At 40.1% G+C, this 12,648-nt stretch overlaps 1 protein-coding gene across 2 annotated transcripts in view; it reads left to right on the forward strand.

Annotated features, from left to right (window-relative positions):
- UOX (urate oxidase) overlaps positions 1-12,648 on the forward strand; it is a 105,775-nt gene that overhangs the window by 21,859 nt on the left and 71,268 nt on the right. For both annotated transcript variants that reach the window (XM_084958672.1, XM_084958671.1), the window contains exon 4: positions 9-148. In XM_084958672.1, coding sequence (XP_084814798.1) covers positions 98-148 — 51 coding nt within the window. In that variant the 5' untranslated portion in view covers positions 9-97. The remainder of the gene's footprint in view (positions 1-8; positions 149-12,648) is intronic.

Below are 12,648 nucleotides of genomic sequence, written 5' to 3' on the forward strand. Positions count from 1 at the left end.
CTTCACAGGCTGCACCACCCAGGATACGATGAAAATAAAGATGCCACCGACTGGAGGACAGCAGTAATCTTCTGAGTTCAGATTATCTTAAACCAACATGGAACCCCAAAGTCCAGGCTGTAGAAGGTCATCTCTGAACCTCCTTGAAGTAAGTTTGCGGCCAGATTATTACTTTAGTGTTGATCTCTGAGATGCCACTTCATTGGGTTTTAAAAAATTTGATGCTTGACATAGAAGCATAGAGGACTTCACTGTATGAAGGTGATCATTACCAGGCCCTCCCTTCTTTTCTCTTTGTAAGAGACTGTTTTACCTTTGTTGATGTTTTATATTCAGTGCCTTGGGAGAAACACTTCCTAGGACTTACCTCTACTTTATTTCCTAGCAATCTAGCCAAAAAGAAAAGGAGAGTTGAGGGGAATGAGGTGAAATTAAGGATTGATTTATAAAGTATATATATTTTATCTTAGGTATTTTATAGCTCACCGCTCATTTTTAATTTTTTTATTTTTCTGTCTTTTTGCCATTTCTTGGGCCGCTCCAGCGGCATATGGAGGTTCCCAGGCTAGGGGTCGAATCAGAGCTGTAGCTGCCAGCCTACGCCAGAGCCACAGCAACGCAGGATCTGAGCCGCGTCTGTGACCTACACCACAGCTCACGGCAACGCCGGATCATTAACCCACTGAGCAAGGGCAGGGATCGAACCTGCAACCTCATGGTTCCTAGTGGGATTCGTTAACCACTGCGCCACGACGGGAACTCCTCACAGCTCATTTTTATACAATAATTCATCTAATTCTCACAGATTACTCCAAATATTATTTAGTTGTTCATTCACTCAACAGATATCTATTAAATTGGGTACTGAAAATAAAGAGGGAAAGATTTCAACCATAATATAATTCCCATGACCACAGGATTTTAGTCAATTTCATTCACTGCTATATCCCTAGCACCCAGAGCAGTGCCTGGCACACAGGAGACACTCATAACTATTTGTTGATGAATGAATACTGAATTTGTTGATGAATGAATGCTGAATCAATGAATAATAGTGTGATTTTGGGGGAAAAAAAAGAAATTCTTCTTATTTATTTATTTCATTTTATTTTTTTAGGTCCACACTTGCAGCACATGGAAGTTTCCAGGCTAGGGGTTGAATCAGCTGCACCCACCACCCTATGCCACAGCCACAGCAACTCCGGATCCGAGCTGTGTCTATGACCTATACCACAGCTCATAGCAACGATGGATCCTCAACCCACCAAGGAGGGCAGGAATTGAACCTGCACCCTCATGGATGCTATGAGGTTTGTTTCTGCTTTGCCACAACAGAAGCTCCCAAGAAATTCATTTTGGAGTAAGAGATATACTAAGTATATTGGATCTGGAATTGTGAATATCATAAAGCCCATCATTGAGAAAAGATTTGAAGCACCCAGATACCAGATGTGCATGCTCCTTTATGTTCAGAGTGGCAGGTGTTTGTGGTCCACATTGTTTTTGCCTCAAAGGAGGCATGTAGTTAATTTCATCTTTTCATTTTCACTCTTGTTTAGAGTGAAAGGTTTAGAAGGTAAAAAGATTCTGATCTGTAAAAACAGTGAATTAGTGTTTTTAGTCTTTTCTGTGTTCATTTAGTGCCCATCTCTAAGGAATTCCAAAGTCTCCAGCAGATGGTTATATTAAGCCCCACAGCTCACCACAGAGGTTGTGGGCAGAGCCAGCCCTTGGGGTGGGCAGCCTGTACTTCTGCACATAGTTCCTTAGGCCGTGCCAGATGACTCTCACTAGAGCTTCCGTTTTTGAATTTTCTGTTTACTGTTCCTCTATTTCTGTATCCTTCTTAGGGTCAGCAGTAAAGAAAGAGGGAATTGAAGATGGGGACCTGGGATGTTGGTGGAGGACTTGACTGGCACCCTCTGTCACCCATTTTCCTGTCTACCTAGCTCGGGGCATCTTTTTTTTTTTTTTTTTCCTTTGCTTTTCCAGAAGCAAAGTCAAGGTGGGAACCAAGTGCAGATTTGGCTGTTGGCACTCTTGGATAAAGAGGTACCATTATCTCACTTTTGTAGTCACAGGAGACAAGACTTCAGTGACTTCTGAGTCTTTGCAGTATCTGCAGTGGCGAGCTTGTCTAAGGCTCTTGCTATTATACTGTGCTATAAAAAGCACATAACACAGTCTAATACTTTTATGTCGCAGTTGAAGTGTTATGGGATTTCATTTTATAAGAACCTTAAGTCCTATACATAAATCATTCTCATGTCAGCGAGGCTTTGTGCTTTGTTTTTTTCCTGTAACTCACTCTGAATTCATCCAAGATGAATATTTCTGAACCAGGCAGTTAGAAAAGACACTGTGGTGTAGTGGAAAAAGCTCAAGATGGTGAATCAGGATCTCAGTTCCAGAATGGACTTTGTTGCTGACCAGCTGAATTAAGACCCTGGGCCTCATTTTCTTGGTTTGTAAACTGAGGGAACTGCATGAAAGGAAATGTCGCTGTGCTTTCAGCTTTAATGTTCTGTTTAGGCTCAAGACCTTTGGTCCCTCCTTTCTACCTTCCTAAATAATGGAATATAGAGCATTTGAAAAAAACTGTATCATCGGTTCATTAAGTTCAGTGTGAGCTAAATTGAATCTAGACAACCTACCTAGTTTACAGAGGAGGGAACTAAGTGAGCACAAAAAAGGCAAGTTACTTGCCTAGGTCACACAACTAATTAAGAGCAGGAACCTGACATTTTTATCAATCGTGAATGTTTTTCTCAGAAAAATTCACCTCATTGTCTTGTGGTGGTAGTGGTGGTGGTGGGTGTGGAAGAAACTGAGACGTTTTCACAAAAAAGTGAACTTCTGTTCCTGCTGAAATGGCGCTGCTCATTTTGATATTCCCTGCATTTCTCATGCCAAAATACTGGTGGCTATTAAATGTGCAAAAGCATGTGTTGGTTACTTTAGGATTATACATAGAAACTCCTAGGAAAAAAGACGACTCTGTTCTTGAAGAAAGTAACACCTTTCTTTACTTTTCCCTTCTGTCTTCACTTTTTTTGTTTGTCTTTCTGCCATTTCTTGGGCCGCTCCCATGGCATATGGAGTTTCCCAGGCTAGGGGTCTAATTGGAGCTGTAACCACCAGCCTACACCAGAGCCACAGCAACGTGGGACCCGAGCCGCATCTGCGACCTACACCACAGCTCACGGCAATGCTGGATCCTTAACCCACTGAGCAAGGCCAGGGATTGAACCCGCAACCTCATGGTTCCTAGTTGTATTTGTTTACCACTGAGCCACAATGGGAACTCCTGTTTTCACTTTTAAAAGCATGCTTATTGTTCAAATGGTAAAGAAGTTCAGAAAAGTGTGTTCAGACAGTCAAGAACCAGAAGTTCCAGTCCAGCCTCTGCATGGGTTTTTGGAAAATCTGATGGATGAATAGCATAAACTGACATGAATAAGATACTCTTCTTTACATGCTGTTTTCCTGCTCTGGAGCGAGTGTTGTCTAAATATGAACTCACAGGGTTTTTAGAGGCTGGCTCTTCCTGAATTCTCTCTTGAACAGTGTCAGTATTCTCTAGTTACACTTCAAACTTGAGTTATCTTTCACTAGTCACTTCAAACTTGAGTTATCTTTCACTAGTCGTTTCTCTGATACATTGAAACAGTTGCTAAACCCCATGGATTCCTTCTTTGCAATCTGTGTTACGTCAGTTTTCCTTTTATAATTCCTATTTTTCCTATATGTCACATAAAGTCATATTTTGTGAGCAATTAACAACACAGGTTTGGAGTCAGGCAAAACTGGTTTCAGTCCTAGCTCTGCCACTTACTACGTATGTGTCATTGCTCAATCTCTCGGACTCTTAATTACCTTATCTGTAAACTGGGAATCATAATTTTATTGGCCTCAAAGAGTTGTTGTGAGAATTAAATGACAGGATGTTGTGAGAATACTCAGTAGAGTGCCTTGCACATAGTAAGTGTTAAACATGCAATAGTAATTGTTACTGTTCACTCCTCCTTGTCCATCCTGCTTCCTGCTTGCAAATTAATCCTCTTAAAGCCCCGGTCTGACATTCTCTCTTCCTTACTCCAAGAGAGGCCTCATTTGCACCTGGACTACCTGAGTAATCATTCACTAGCTGTGAGATCCTGAGCATGTTTACAAACTTCTCTCTGCCTCAGTTTCCTCATCTGTGAAATAGGGATAATAGTACCTACTTCAAAGGGTTATTATGAAGTTTATTATTATTTAATGTTAATAGTTAATATTTTAAAGTACCCAGCATACAAGTTAATAGTAGTTTTTGATAAATAAAAACCTACGTGCTCTTCTTATATTTACTATTTTATTTTTTTGCTTTTTAGGGCCACACCTGAGGCATATGGAAATTCCCAGGCTAGAGGTCGAATCAGAGCTGCAGCTGCCAGCCTATACCGCAGCCACAGCAGTGCAGCAGTGCAGGATCTGAGCCGCATCTGTAACCTACACCGCAACTTGGATCCTTAACCTACTGAGTTAAGTAGGTTAACTAAGGATGGCAACGCTGGATCCTTAACCTACTGAGCAAGGCCAGAGATCAAACTGGCATCCTCATGGATACTAGTTGGGTTCATAACCTGCTGAGCCACAATGGGAACTCCCTTGTATTTACTATTTTATAAATGTGCTCTGTATTCATTTCTTTGGCCTTGCTGTGCCTGCCCCTGGAATGCAGGATGGTTTAATGGGAAGAGTACTTGCAGCCCAGGGAGAGTAGTAGTTTTACCTATATGCCAGCTTTGACTTAGTAGTAGTAGTAGTTACCTGGATTACTTGCAAAATACTATGAGGCTTTGTATGGTTTCAGTGAGAAGTCAGAAGTCAGCTAGTTTTATCTCCCATTGGCCGTGGAGAGAGAAATAGAGACACATCCTTGTGTTTTGCCAAAATAAAGAAGGCGTAGTTGATTATAAGAATCACAGTGTGGAGTTCTCTTATGGAACAGTGGGTTAAGGATCCAGCATTGTTACTGCAGAAGCTTGGGTCATTGCTGTGGTATGGGTTCATTCCTTGGGAACTTTCATATACTGTGGGTACAGCCAAAAAAACTCACAGTGTTTTCATCATAAAAATATACAGTTTAGGATGAAAGACGAATTTTCTTAATATTGGAAGCTAAAGAATTTTCCTAAGTGTTCACTTTATTTCATCCTACAGCATTTTCTGATTGTTTTATTTACTTGAATTCATTTATTCCTCATTTATATATAGCATTATAATACAGCATTTTCTGAGGTAGGATTATTGTCCTCATCTCCCTTTTATAGATGAGGAAGCAAAGCATAAAATAGTCAAGTAACTTTCATGAGATCATTTGGTTAAATAGTAGGGCTGGGATTTGAAACCTGGGCAGTCTAGCTCCAAACTTTACATTTTGGGCCACTATACTAAATATGATTCTTGGTCCTTGGGTTACTTTTTAAGTAAATCTAATTTAGTTTAAAAATAAAGTAACTCAATGCAATTTGAATACATTTGGTTTAATACTTTCAGGCCATTCTACAAAGGCACAACTCACTTTTCAAATGTTTATCTCTCTGAAGTTTAGTTTGATCCATTAATAAAAATAAGATTATCTTGAGCAGTGGATTCAAACCACCCATTGCAGAACCCTAGGGTTACACAGAAGTTTTTCTGGGGTCTAAGGGCTGGTAAGTGGTAGGTGTAAAATGAACTCTGAGCCTCTACTCTCATTCCAACCAGGGTAGCCTTGTTTTATCTGCTTAACAATTGGGATTCTAGAGTTCCCTGGTAGCTAAGTGGGTTAAAATTTTGACCTTGTCACTACTGTGGCTTTGGTGGATGCTGTGGCACAAGTTCACTCCTTGGCCCAGACACTTCTGCATGCTGCAGATAAGGCCAAAAAAAAAAAAAAATTTAGATTCTAAATAAGATTTATTTTGAAGAGAGAGATTTCCTTTAAAAGGTGAAAAAAAATTCTCTGATGGAGGGAAATAAATGGACCACATATTTTGGGGGCAACTCTTATTATATATTATTTCTGGTCAGTGAGCTTCCAATCTAAGTTTGGCAGCAGCATGTGCAAAATTCTATTTCTGGAAAGAACCTAGAGTGCAAATAATGTTACAGTTATGGTCTGATACACTCATTAATGGTCAGAGGCACAAAGGGCACAATAACATTCTCTAACAAAGACTAGAATACTCAACCTGAACTCACAGTGTAGTCGCTAGGATACTCCTGTTTTCAGTGGCTCATTTCTTCTTTTCTTTTCTTTCTTTTTTTTCTTTTTTGTCTTTTTAGGGCCACACCCATGGCATATGGAAGTTCCCAGGCTAGGGGCCAAATCAGCTGCAGCTGCTGGACTGCACCACAGCCATAGCAATGCCAGATCTGAGCTGTGTCTGAGACCTATACCACAGCTCATGGCAATGCTGGATCCTTAACCCACTGAGTGAGGCCAGGGATGGAACCTGCATCATCATAGATACTAGTCAGGTTCTTAACCTGCTGAGCCACAATGGGAATTTCCTCAATGGCTCACTTCTTAACTTTTATTGATTTATAAGTTGAAATAAAAAATTAGATTTTCTTGTAAACTTTTCCCTCGTTCCCCCTCTCCACTGCCCCAGTTTCCTTGTCTTTGTTGTTAGTCAAGAGCACATATTTAAGCTCTCTTAGTCATGAATAACAGGAAAAAAAAATATATCTGGCCTCAATGGATTTTGTAATATTTTGAGTGTTCAATTTTTTTAAACCTGCTTTTTAAAAAAATTACTCAACGAGGAGTTCCTGTCGTGCTGCAGTGGTTAACGAATCCGACTAGGAACCATGAGGTTGCGGTTTTGATCCCTGGCCTTGCTCAGTGGGTTAAGGATCTGGCGTTGCCGTGAGCTGTGGTGTGGGTCACAGATGAGGCTCGGATCTGGTGTTGCTGTGGCTCTGGCGTAGGCCAGTGGCTACAGCTCCGATTCAACCCCTAGCCTGGGAACCTCCATACGCCGCAGGAGCAGCTCAAGAAAAAGCCAAAAAGACTAAATAAATAAACAAATAAATTACTCAATGAATTTTAATAAATCTGCTTTTTAATAGTAAACGATGCCCAGGTTATCCTGAGATTGGAAAAATGTCCTGTAATCTACTTTTCATTGAATTAAAACATATGTCAAGTGTCAAACAATAATCAGTATCAAGACTGCAAAAGACAAAGAGCTTTATTTGGGGTCTTAAGAATTGCAACTCAGGAGACAAGGATTTGCATAAAACCAAAAGAGTGTTCCAGGAAAGACAAAAAGGGACTTATGAAGTCAAAAGCTATAGGTGGTTAAAGTTGTCTGGCAGAAATTGTGGTTGACTCTGACACAAGAAAGGAAATATTTATCCTTAAGGGATAAGCTGTCATGAATTATTTTAGGGTAAGGGTCCAATAAGTATCTTGAGTTTCTGGAACTTTGAGAAGATGTTTTGAATGCAGATGCCAAGACAATAAGTGGTCAAAGTTCAGATTTCTCCTAGGCTGAGACGTGTATAAGTCATACTTCTTCAGTGCTCTCCCAGCTCTATTTTAGAGAGCTCTGTTAGCAATACTGGCTCCATCTTGATATTCCTTTCACATAGCTTTGGCTTGGAATAGAGGGAGAACTGAGAAGGAGGAGATAAGCAACGATTGGAAAAATGCTCTTTGGGTTTACTTTTTAGAATCCAGCAAGAGCCCTACACATTCCCTGTTCTTCTCCTGAACCCACTTGTGAAAATGCCAGTTATTGGGTCACCCAGGGTCCTGGATTAGGCTTTTAGGAATATGTTTCTAAAATATCACCTGTCTTCAAGAAAAATACAACTCAGCAACCAGTTTTTCGGTACCGTAGGAAAGCAGGTCTGTGGTGTTCATTATTCAAAACTTTGAGTGAGGAGCTTATTTGGCCTTGGGATGCATTGCATTCCTGTCCTGTGGAGGATTTCCCTTCCTAATTATGATTTGCTTTAGCCAAGTGGCATTTAAAATGACTTGACTTTGAGAAGCACTCACCAGCTGGGGATAGGCTGGGTGGGTTTGGGAGAAGGCTGGTAGCAGGAGAAAGTCAGCATGGTATTAACATTCCATGTAGAAAATCTACCCAATAGCAGTCCACTTAGGGAATAATTGAGAGTTGATTTTACAAGCAAAACTCATTTGTGACTTAGTTCAGCTGTAACTATAATCTCCATGGTATACCTCATACCTTTATCTCTAAGAGTGAATTAATGAGATACTGATAGAGCAGAAGAAGGAAAATCCTTGGTTCATACCACTGGCACTGGCAACAAAGCCCTGGATACCTGCAGGCTTAATGTAAATGAAGTAAGATTTCAATTCCTGCTGAAATAAGTTGCAGAATTCAAAAGCTATAGAATTCAAATGGCTACTTTTTTTAAAACTTAAAGTTACCTTTTAAAAAGCATTCTTGAGATAAAAATCTTCCTATGGAAGACAAAATCCTGATCTGAAACAAGATTGTCTTGAGTGACTAGTCACACAGAACATCTTCCGGTGAGGATTTATAAATGCACTTGTGTAAGGTTTCTTGCAACTTCAGTTCAAAGGAAAAGAGTTTTGGAGAAGTTGTTCCAGCAGTCAAATGGAAAATTATGCTGGCTTTTTCCATAGTGGTTTGGGGTGTACGATGATTCATACCATGACTTAGCTAAAGAAGCGGAATATTTAGTTTTTCTGAGCAACACTGCCTCCTTGTGTAAGGAGAACTACCTTCTAGTCCATTAGTCTATGTAATTTTAAAAATGTATTTTCATTTGAATTTAGAGGCTTAAACAACCCAAACCAGTTAGAGTGCCTTAATGAAGAAATTCTCTTTGGAGTTCCCGTCGTGGCTCAGTGGTTAACGAATCCAACTAGGAACCACGAGGTTTCGAGTTCAGTCCCTGGCCTTGCTCAGTGGGTTAAGGATCCAGCGTTGTCATGAGTTGTGGTGTAGGTCGGAGACGTGGTTCACATCCCGAGTTGCTGTGGCTGTGGTGTGGACTGGCGGCTACAGCTCCGATTAGACCCCCTAGCCTGGAAACCTCCGTATGGCTCAGGTGCAGCCCTAAAAAGACAAAAAAAAAAAAAAAAAAAAAAAAAAAAAAGAAATTCTCTTTATGCCCACGTTTGATATTTTCCATTGATGAGACCAACTGTCTTGTTTTCAGGGACCATGTTCCCAATTTGACATTATATATTTTTTTCTTACTACTGATTCCTCTTACTATGACTTTAAGGTGGTGGAAAGGAATAGGGAAAGTAGATGAAATGCAAAGCAATCCTTTTGCAACTCACATCATCATTTAGGTCTTCATTGGAAAAAAGAAATCTTCAGATAAATTAATCAGTCTACTAAATAGAAGATTCAAATTATACAGCTCTTCTAACTTTATCAAAAGCAGTTGAACCAAAGTAGTAAAGCCTAATGCATTTATGTTATTTTTTTCTCACCTTTTTCCTACTTATTCTTGGTTCAAGAGATTGGTACTATTTGGCTTCATGCAATTCATTCAGCAAATATCTATGGTCATCTGTTATGTAGCAGACATTCTCTTAGATGATGGAGAGTCTGTGGAGAACAAAACAGAAAAATCCTTGGCCTCATAGACCTTATCTTCTAGTAAGGGAACAGATAAGAAGGATACTGAAGTAAAATATACAGTTGACCCTTGAACAACAGGGGCTTGAACTGCACGGGTCCACTAATATGCAGATTTTTAAAATAGTAAATACTACTGTACTACATGATGCAGATTTTTGACTGCATAGAGAGTCAGTGCTCTTAACTCCCTGGTTGTTCAAGGGCCTACTGTGTATTATTTAGATGGTGTTAAGTGCTAAGGAGAAAAAAATAAAGCAGAGAGAGGGGGGAGTGAGGAGTGATATTACATTGTTGGTTAGGAAGGCCTTCCTGAGGAAGTGATATTGGGGTGAGTGAGTGGAGGATCAGGAAGAGCAAACTACCCAGAGAGGGTATCTGCGAGAATGTTCCATGCACTGGTGACTGCAAGTGCAAAGGTCCCAAGAAGGGAACATGTGCCTGCCTTATATGAATGACAGCAAGAAGGATCATGTGGGAGCAGAGCGAACAAGTGGTAGAGTCACAGAAGAGGAGACTAGACAGGATTTGGGGTTTTAGGCCATTGTGGGGTTTTGAGCAGAGGAGTGAAACATTTTGATTTATTTTTTAATAGAATAAAGTGAAAATAAGTAAGAGTGAAAGTAGAACGGATGGCTAGAAGACTGGCTTTGATTTTGTAATCATCCCATCATCTATTCTGGAATACACATACCCTCATGAATTGAGACTCTGTTTGTAATGTGCAGGATACCTATGATGATCAAGGTTTGTTATCAATAACAAGTTACCACGGGAGTTCCCCTCGTGGCGCAGTGGAAACGAATCCAACTAGGAACCATGAAGTTGCGGGTTTGATCCCTGGCCTTATTCAGTGGATTAAGGATCTGGCGTTGCTGTCGCTGTGGTGTAGGCCCACAGCTGTAGCTCCGATTAGACCTCTAGCCTGGGAACCTCCGTATGCTGTGGGTGTGGCCCTAAAAAGACAAAAGACAAAAAAAAAAAAAAAAAAGTTACCACGTAATAAAGTGGAATACTGAGCAGGGGATAATTTTTAGAATTCTCAATAGTAATCATCAAGGAAAATTTCTGTTTAAATAAGCAGATGATTAGATTTAGGAATAAAAATGCAAATATGATTCTAATTGATATTCTGTGTTTGTAGAAACTCACCCCACTTTATAAAATAGTGACTTATGTAGAAAGAAAGTTAGGACATTTAGGTTGCTCCTTTCAAGAGAGCAACCCTTTCCTAAATGTATTAATCTAGTCTAAAAATTTCGCTAGGAAGATCTTTTGAAGAGAAACAGAATGAAAACTTGCTCTCTTTTATTTTATGTATAAAAACCAGCCTTCACAGCAGTCCTAGTTCCCATCAGTCTTTATTTACATTGCGACCATTTGGGGTTTCCTAGAGTTACTTTAAATGCATTGCCTTGCCATTATACTCAATTCACTTAAAAAAAAAAAAAGTTTGGAAAACTCTAAAATTATTACCCAAAAACTAGTCCCTGGAAGCAAACTATGGTTTCTATATACACTGCTAGTAAGGGCTTAACACATTTTTAGATTTGCAGAGATCCCTTACGTAGTAGCCCTTCCCTTCCACGCAGGAATCATTAAATTGAGCATTAAAGTCTTTAATAATACTGATGAGGTTCCACTGACACTGATGCGACAACTCTCAAGGTCACACTTCATGCCCCCTAGAAGACTCTGTCCAGCCTGAGGTAAAGAAAGCCTTCAGTGATCCTGAGACTTAATACAAAAATGGTCATTATTTGTCATTTGACATATATTTACTGGACATCTACTATGTGCAAGCTGCTGTGGGAGGATACAAATATGCAACCATCAAAAGAAATAGCCTAGAATGTATGCCTTATCTGCAGTTTATACTTTTGTACTAATATAACTTTACCCTTATCCTTAGGTATTCATAAACTGAAAACGAACCATAGTCCCATAAAATATTACAAATAAGGAACATTCCATATTCTGTATAGACCCTGGATTTGAGAATCACTGTCTTTTTCTCCTCAGACTTAGAATAGAGAAGGATCTCCTGTGCCTTATCCTTCCTCCCCCAACCCATGCCCAAAGTTCTTAAACGTTTATTTCATCTTGTCTGATCAGAGTTGCTGATTCCCTCTCATTAGCCAAGCTTGTTTGTTTGACACAAACCCAGTATTCAAGCTTTTGAGCAATTTCTCTGTCAATTCTGGTATGGATTACCACCTGTGTTCCCGTAATTATGTTTCCTTGGATACCAGGAAAAAAAAAAATTCAAATTCAAGCTCTTTGCCAAGGCTGTGTTTAGGGCCAGTCTTGCTAAAGCGTGGAATTTGCTGGGTACTCATGGCCTTGTTCAAGGCTCTTCTCCATTGCAGGCCCTCAGCACCCCTGTGATGTCCCTAGGCTGCTGGTGGTCTCCTCAGGATCACTTGATACGTCTCCTTCCTCCCCACCAATCTGAACCTCTCCTGACCTTTCCTCCTTCAATCCTTCATCTAGAATTTTATAGGATGAATTTTTGAGTGAACAAATCCTTGTGGGTCTCCTCAAACCACAGTAAATCACAGACTTCCACCTTAGGAGTAGCTGTAGTGGATGTATAATCACAGCATATTTTTAGAACTAGAAAGAAAGTCTTTTTTTTTTTTTTTATGAGCATGATCTTTGCTTAAAAGAAACCTTGTTTGGAAATCCAGCATGAAAGGCAAGTAAGAGTAGAGCTGTGCTCGATGGATGGGCAGTGCCCCCCCACCTTACTCCAACTTCTCACTCTCCACATCCCCAGAGCACCCCAGAGACAACACAGAAACACCCACCTCTGAAAACTGCCTGATTTGCTAGATAAGGATTTCCCAAGAGGTTCATTTTGTATATTTTCTCCTGCCTCTTGGAGGTCTGATCTCTGTTCTCATAAACTTGAGGCTGTTATTTACCTGCCCCCAACCTACTTAGAGAGTGAGGTGTCAGCCCCCTGGCAGTCACAATCTTAACAACACTTCTCCATTGTGAGTGTCATGAGGTTGATGGA

Source organism: Sus scrofa, chromosome 6 (genome assembly GCF_054392235.1).
Source record: "Sus scrofa isolate SSC_HxYL_T2T_F1_AM1 chromosome 6, Sscrofa_HxYL_maternal_Yorkshire_Landrace_v2.0, whole genome shotgun sequence".
Lineage (NCBI taxonomy): Eukaryota > Metazoa > Chordata > Mammalia > Artiodactyla > Suidae > Sus > Sus scrofa.